Below are 7,990 nucleotides of genomic sequence, written 5' to 3' on the forward strand. Positions count from 1 at the left end.
CCCCCCCCTTTTTTTTTTTGTTTGATAATTGGACAATAAGGGTTTTCCGTTGCTACCGTATAATAATACGCCCAGCCCAAAGTAGGCTACTATCAAACCTAGCTATCTAGAAATGACATACTTAGGCTCGTTTAATTCGGTGATTCGAATTTTTAATTTAAGTTGAGATGTGACTTTATATAATAGTTTTTTACTGTAGTAAAAAAATTAGATGTCACTGTTTCTGAGAACTTTTTACTGTAGCAAAACTCAAATCAGTAAAATGTACATGACCTTAAAATACGAATGAAGAGAGAGATTAACAAAACATTTCTATTCTTCGCACAGAGAAAAGAGATAATTACAGCAAAAAGAACAACAGGTGACCCATGTTTCACAATGGTTTCCTCTAGTGGTGGAACTTTGGCCCAACGAGCATGCCCGCTGTCCGAATTTTTCAGGCTCGGCAGGCAGGCCCAATTGGCGGCCCGTCCAAAGATGAATTTTCGGGCTCGGGCAGCCCGAAAATGGACATCATGCCAGAGCCCGCCGCCGTGTGTCGCCGTCAACGTAGTCCGCCGGAATTTTTTTGAATTTTTCCGGTCAGGCCCGAATTGCCTGAATGCCCGAATTTGCCCGAATTTTGCCTGATGCCCGAAAACCCAAAAAAGGGTCAAAAATTCGACCGTTGGAGCCCTACCCTACCCGAAGCCCGAAAATGCCCGAATTGCCCGACCTGCTCGACTGCCTAAAAACCCGTCCAACGACTAGTTTTTTTACCGTTGCCCAAATTTCTGCCCGAACCCAACCCGCCGAAATCCTAAAGTAGTTGTTGTACCCAATTTTTTTTTGAAAAAAAAAATTAATTTTTTAACCCAAAATTTTTCTTATAAACTATCACATAATACTAAAGCTCTCTCTCTCAAATCGCTCTTATTTTTTTATAATAGATCCTTTTGGTTACAGTGGTATTCCTGTTGATGCCCAACACAACGTGGAAGAAGAGCAATTTCCCACTAATGAATTAGTTACGCAGGAATCTAATAATCCGACTCCAAGCCCTAGTGGGCGTATTGGAGGTCATGGTCGCAATGGTGGTGGGCGTGGAGAAGCGGCGAGTGCAAGTACGATTGCGTCTGCAAGTGTTGCAACCTCCAGGAGGAAATGCAAGCGCACCTTGACAGTTTGGGATAACTTCGACATAATTGATGAGATCGACAATGAAGGTAACACTAAACATATAACTCAGTGTAAATATTGTTTATTTAAATTATAAGGTGACACTATTCATGGCACCACACACTTGAGAAGACACTCTGAAAATTTTCTTCAAAAGCTTAGCCAATCTGGCGAACCCAAACTCCGCCAAACAATTAAATTGTAAATTGTAATTTGTAAATATGTATTTATTTTTGACATTGTAATTGTATAACCTTATAAGTTTGTAAAATTTGTAATTTGTCACAAAATGATTGCACTCTTTTTTCCTTTCTAAGTTTTTATCCCAATTGGGTTTTTCTTGATAAGATTATTAACGAGGCAATCATGAATTATGAATTTAAAAATTAATATACAAAATTAATTTCCTTAAATTGTGTTAATAATGTGTGTTGAGTGTTGATTTTAGTTTTATATAATTTTAACACAAACTAACTTAATAATTATAAAAATTAAAAAATAATTTAAAAAAATTCGGGCATTTCAGGCGGGCTCGGGCTGCCCGGTCGGGTTCAGACAGCCAAATACGGGCCCGAGGCCCGTCCATGAGCATTTTCGGGCTCAGACGGATCAAGTCGGGCAATTGGCAAAAATTTGGTTTTTCGGGCAATCACGGGCGGCCCGTCCAAAGTTCCAACACTAATTTCCTCGGATTAATGCATAAAGTAGATGGCTCGTATCAATACCAAGGCATGCAGAGTACATGTCTATAGATGAAGCAAGCACCAAAAATATACAGATAGCCTTTGTTCGTTTCACCACCCGAATCACAACTCAAACTTTTAGTTACAGTATTTTTTCTCACAAAATTTTAAAATAAAATTTTTCTACTACATTATTTTTTCTTATATAATTTCATTTTTCAACTCAAATTCGTAACTCGAACGAGGTAAACGAGTATCAGTTTTTGTTTCAAGAACTTGGTCTTGGCTTCTCTTTATCTTGTCCAATTATTTGGTGTGAAAATGTTTGTGCTCCGGCATCGGCATCAAATCCAATATTCCATACATGAACTAAACACATCTGGTCCATGTTCAATAATTTATCAAAGAAGATTGCTCATAAAGTGCCCTTTTTATGATTGATATGCAAACCACGTTATTAATGGATTTGGTTTTAATAGTATTGAAAATGACAAAATTGGTTTTTCTTTTTTCTTTTTTTAATGCTGCTGATCACTACTAATTATTAACCTTAGTGGGATGAGGCCGCCCATGATAATAGGAATTCAATTGACTATTTTAAAAGGTCTTTCAAAGTAATATATTTAGGATAAGATTAATCGTAATCATAGTTCTAAACCATCACATATACAGATATGATATAATCTTAAGTGATGTTATATATAATATGATTGTAAAGTAATCTAGCATTTTATCAAGCATATAGGTTCTAGTCTGTTTATCTTTTTCATATCTTACAGAGTTTTCTCATTTTATTACCTACTCAAGCGGTAATTCAACTTCACTCAAAGCAATAAACAAGGGGATTATAACAAGAAAAAGAAAGAAAGAAACATTAACTAGTAAGGATCATATAATAGTTCTGAACTATTATATATTTCTTCTTTTTAAATCAAATTCCATTAAAACTATTATACTTTTCTTAATTTAATATAATTCCAAAATTATCTAATATTTTGTAGAACTATTATATATTTCTTCTTTTTAAATCAAACTCCATTAAAACCCTTACACTTTTCTTAATTTAATAGAATTCGAAAATTGTCTAATATTTTATAATTGCATCATGGTTGTTTTTTCACTCACACACACACACAGAACACAGAGTTCCTCATATTTATTACTCGTGAAGCAGTAATTCAGCTTTAAGTCAAAGCAATAAAAGGAGATTATTAGAAAAGTGAACTAATTAAGAAAGAAAGATCAAACATCATCTCCATACTTAACTAATAAGAGGTGCCATCTCTTCCTTGAACTTGGCCATGGCAGGCCTAGGGAGGGAGACCAATATCCGAGCCCCGCCTCTCGCTGAAGAGCCATCCGACTTCGCCGGCGGCAAAAGGAAGCACAAATCCACGTAACCAAACATATTCCACGGCAACGCCGTTATGTTCACCGGTTTCCACGCAAACCCTATCTCCTCCATTAACCCCAAGTTCCTCCAATCCGTCAACACCGTAGTTGCACCACTTGCCTCTATCTTCACATTCATGTTCTGACTAATTAACGTCTCGAAAGTGTCTATTGATTTCTTAATAAAGTCCTTATCAAACACTACTTTTTTACACTCCTTTATCAGCTTCGCAGTTTCAATAAGCGGTTGTTCGTTCAGGTCCTTCCCCATCAACTCAGCGGTTGATGATAAAAATGCATTCCCATAATACCCTTCTGGCAATGGAGGGTCCAGAAACTTCCTTACCCCCGTGGTCAAGAAGAAAGTCGTTTTGCCATCTGGGTTTAGCTTTAAAGCTCTGAATCTTGCTCTCCAAACAAAAGCACCAACTATCTCAATTGTTGTGAAATTGGAATTAGAACCAGTAGAGCTGGCCTCTTTCAGTCTTTTCACGCCCTCGCTTTTGATGGAGAGGCACTCGTGCACAATCTCGGAAGTTGACAAGTAAGGCGAAATGGCAAGACTACCCTTGTCTACAAGGAATGGGAGAGGACCATTGATGGGTTCCCCTACAAGTCTCTCCCTCTCCCAAACGGGCTTCACCGTTGGCTCGGTTTGACCCCGCGAAAGCTCGGCTACTGCCCGAAAGAATTGGGTTGCCCCGAACCCATCGCAGACTGAGTGTGACATTTCAAACCCGATAGCAAAGCCCCCGCACAAGAATTTCGTGACCTTAAAAATAAAATGAAAAAAAAAAAAAAAAAGCTTCTTGACACATTAGGAAACTAAAATGTAATTTGTTAAGTGTTAGGAGTAAATAAAATATAAAAAATATATATTTTATTGGTGCACCTAAACTTAATGCTGATAAATATGACCTTATAAAATTTGAAACTTTGTTGCATTTGCGTTCCAACTTCCAATAGCTAATAGGTTAATAATGGATGGAAAGGTCCACGAATTTTGCACAAAATGTGCTGGAAACTTTTTGTTACCGGCAAGCTGAACTTTGAACTTTTTAATTTTGGTATTGAGGACTGTAACTTTCGTTTATTAATTGATGCTCCTTGTATGGATTAGAATGCGTTGCCAATGATTGTGAAATTTACAATCCTAAAAGTCGAAATTAAAAAATTTAAGTCTAGCTTGCAAATAACAAAAATGGATAAAATCATTTTAGTACCATGTGTTTTAGCGAACTATGCTCTTCGTACTCTGTGTTTTTAATAATCTTGAAACAATATCTCGACGTTTTTTAAAAAGAACTATGCTCTTGGTACTCTGTGTTTTTAATAATCTTGAAACAATATCTCGACGTTTTTTAAAACGTCATCTTGGTAACCTAAAACTATTTTTTAGGACATATAATGTCTACCCTTCTTATTAATTAGATAGAAATTAATATTTTTGAAAAAAATCTAAAAATATTTTGAAACATTAAAGTATTTAAAAGAAAATAACAAAATAAAAAATCTTATTACTTTTTTTCTAGATTTATTGGCCGTGTTTAGAATTAATCCCATTTTTATTTTTTACGTTTTTCAAGAAATAAAAAATGAAAACGTTTCTAAAATGGCATTTGGCACAATAAAGATAAAAAATTAAAATTAAAACGATTAATTAGTTTAGTGTAAAATTAGAGAGAAATAAAAAATGACTTTTAATCATTTTTCATTTTTTGTTTTCGTTTTCTCCTCTCTTGAGTAGAGAGAAAGAGAGAAACATTAATGAGTTTTTTTTTTTTTTACTGAAAACCATCTCTTGATAAAACTACCAAACGTATTTTTAAAAATAATTTATGTATGAGATTAAAAACGTTTTCATTTTCATTTTCATACAAAAAATAAAATTATGTTGAAATGAGTTCCAAACACGTCCATTAGTTTTTGGTTAATTAAATATAAGGGCATTAAAGTCATTTTACATCTCAAAACTTATCTTCATAGTACTAAGAAGATATTTTTAAAAACTTTATGGTACCGTTTTAATATTATTAAAAACACAAAATATCAAAAATATATTTCGCTATAACACAGGTGCTAAAATGATTTTATCCCTGACATACTAAGAAGATATTTTTAAAAACTTTATGGTACCGTTTTAATATTATTAAAAACACAAAATATTAAAAATATATTTCGCTATAACACAGGTGCTAAAATGATTTTATCCCTGACAAAAATTTTAAAGTGCACAAACTGTAAAAAATTCGGACGGACACACAATTTCAGGTTACAAATTCAAGATAAATTTTGACACTCGTGGACTTGTGATTTTCATAATGAAATCTTTCAGGATGTAAGCATCCTTGCTCACCTGAAAAACTAAAGGGCAGTCACTCGGCGGAGAAGCAAAGATGAATTCCTTAGCGATCTCGATGTCAATTCCGTCAAAGTAATTTAAAGACGAGAGAGAACAGTCCGCCGTCGCGACCAAAAATGGCACGCCGTTTGCGTTGCAAGTGAGCCTGAGCCTTCCGTCGTCTTGTTGTCGTTTGAGCCTTCCTGCTAGAGGGTAGTAGTAAACAAGAGCATTGGAAAGCGCTTCTTTGATCACTTCAGCTGGGTCCTGCAGCTGATCATCATGATGGTCATTATTATTATTATTGATGTTTTCATGATCATGATCAGACGGGTGTGATTTATAAGAGTTAATTGGTTGGTAGACGAAGATGGTTGGAGTGAGGGTCTCAAGGCCAATGAGATTGTCAATGGAGGAGAAAGAAAGAATTTCTGAAGGTGTAGGTTTTGAGGGCTTAACGAGCTCAACATCTTTCTTCACAAGTGAAAATGGTGGAATATTGATGGAATTACTAGTAATTTGGTCTTTTGCCATATGGAAGGAAAGTTAATTAATTTGATATGCAGAAATAAGTGGTGTGTGAAGTATGTAAGAGAGATTTTTAGTCGCCTAGAGAAATAGTACAGAATAAGTTTCTCTCGTTTACCAATATATATAAGCCCTTAATTTTCTTTTTTTTTTTTTAATTACCCTATTGGTTAGACAATTATCTTGTGTCAAAGATATTTTGGTTATGAAAACCCACTGCAATATTCGACCCAATTTTTTTTTTTTTTTGAAAGAAGTGCATCATATATATATTTTTTTCTTTATATTAGTTTTATAACGTGCTCTACTTAGTTTTATAACGTACTCCACACACATTGTCCAGTTAGAAATAACTGAAAAGTTTATTATTTACTAAATAATGAAAAATTCATTTTATACAACCATTTAAGAAATTTTGAATTTATTTTAAAAAATAATGTGTGTAAAGATAACAATTGACCCAAAAAAATAAGTGAGGCATTTGAAAAAAAATATTTTAACCAACTAAAAATAAAATAGGATCACATGCGAAAAAATTACTCTCATAAGAATAAAGTGAGGAATAATATATTTTTAAAAAACACAAAAAAAAGATAACAATTGACCCAAAAAAATAAGTGAGGCATTTGAAAAAAAATATTTTAACCAACTAAAAATAAAATAGGATCACATGCGAAAAAATTACTCTCATAAGAATAAAGTGAGGAATAATATATTTTTAAAAAACACAAAAAAAAATTAAAATATAAAAAAAATCACAAAAGAATAAAGATAAAAAAAGCAAAAAAAAAATAGATGGGCTGTCACGTGGTAGCCGTATAGAAAAAAGTTTTGATTTAAAAGAAAAGGTTTTGATTTTTTTATGTATTGTTAGATATTATTAATCAATATAAACAGTTGGAGCATGAGCGAAAATTGTGTTTTTAAATTTTCAATGAAATCAAAGTTCTAGGTTTTTGGAATCTAATTAGGTTTAAATTAGATATATATTAAAAAATATTTCTTTTTAAATCACCAATACAAATAAACTTGCTTAACATAGCTTGGTCTAGTGATCACACATAAAATAAATAAATAAATAAATAAATTCTTTATATATATATATATATTAATTATATACACACAAATGTACATGTTTGTATACCAGCTGTATGCACATAGTGGTAGTAACTTTTGCGCACTAAATAATGAGATGGAAGAATTCGAATCTTCATCATGATATGGTTGGTAGAGTATAGAACCATTTCGTGTGGGTAGTGAGCTCAAAAAACGAGTGGAAAAGTATTACTTTGTTTACACGCATAATATAAATGTTTATGGATTAGGTTTTCTTTGACAAATTTCAAGACATATCTCACCTAATGACTACGACATGCACAGGAAATTTTTGGCAAAATAAATTGGATAAATACTGCCTGAAATCGAAATGGAGACATTCTTATCAAAAAAAATTATTAATAGTTTTTTAGTTTCAGCGGTTAATTAGATTTGTATAAAAAATTACTTGTACTTTTTTAATGATCTGATGTGATTTTGACATGATCTAATAGTCAGAAACTAACACTATCAGTAGAATTGCCCTACTAAAAAAACTCCCTACTAATTTCCATGTGTTCATCAAAAACTAAAATGACTTTAATGTTAAAAAAAAGACTATTAATGGCTTTAATGTTAAAATCACTTTTAGGATTGGTTATCTCAACGATGATGATAATTTAATGTCAAATTAAAGTTGTTTTAGCCATTATAAAATTTTCTTTTGTAGTAGTTCAATAGTTTCTTTCTTTTTTTTTTTTTTTGTTTGTTGGTTACAATAATTCAGTGGCTTCTTATTCGTGGATTAAGATATCACTTTTAATTAATTACATTTTTTTCTCTATTTTACACA

General features: G+C 32.7%; 1 protein-coding gene across 1 annotated transcript; it reads right to left on the reverse strand.

Annotated features, from left to right (window-relative positions):
• Positions 1-2,955: 2,955 nt before the first annotated feature.
• On the reverse strand, positions 2,956-6,144 carry LOC21386851 (spermidine coumaroyl-CoA acyltransferase). Its single transcript, XM_010096379.2, has 2 exons — positions 5,590-6,144; positions 2,956-4,005 (listed from the first exon to the last, which is right to left on the reverse strand). Exons 1-2 carry the CDS (start codon positions 6,106-6,108, stop codon positions 3,103-3,105), a joined length of 1,422 nt encoding a protein of 473 aa, XP_010094681.1. The 5' UTR covers positions 6,109-6,144; the 3' UTR covers positions 2,956-3,102.
• Positions 6,145-7,990: the final 1,846 nt, after the last annotated feature.

The sequence above is a fragment of the Morus notabilis genome, unplaced genomic scaffold, assembly GCF_000414095.1.
Source record: "Morus notabilis unplaced genomic scaffold, ASM41409v2 Scaffold859, whole genome shotgun sequence".
NCBI lineage: Eukaryota > Viridiplantae > Streptophyta > Magnoliopsida > Rosales > Moraceae > Morus > Morus notabilis.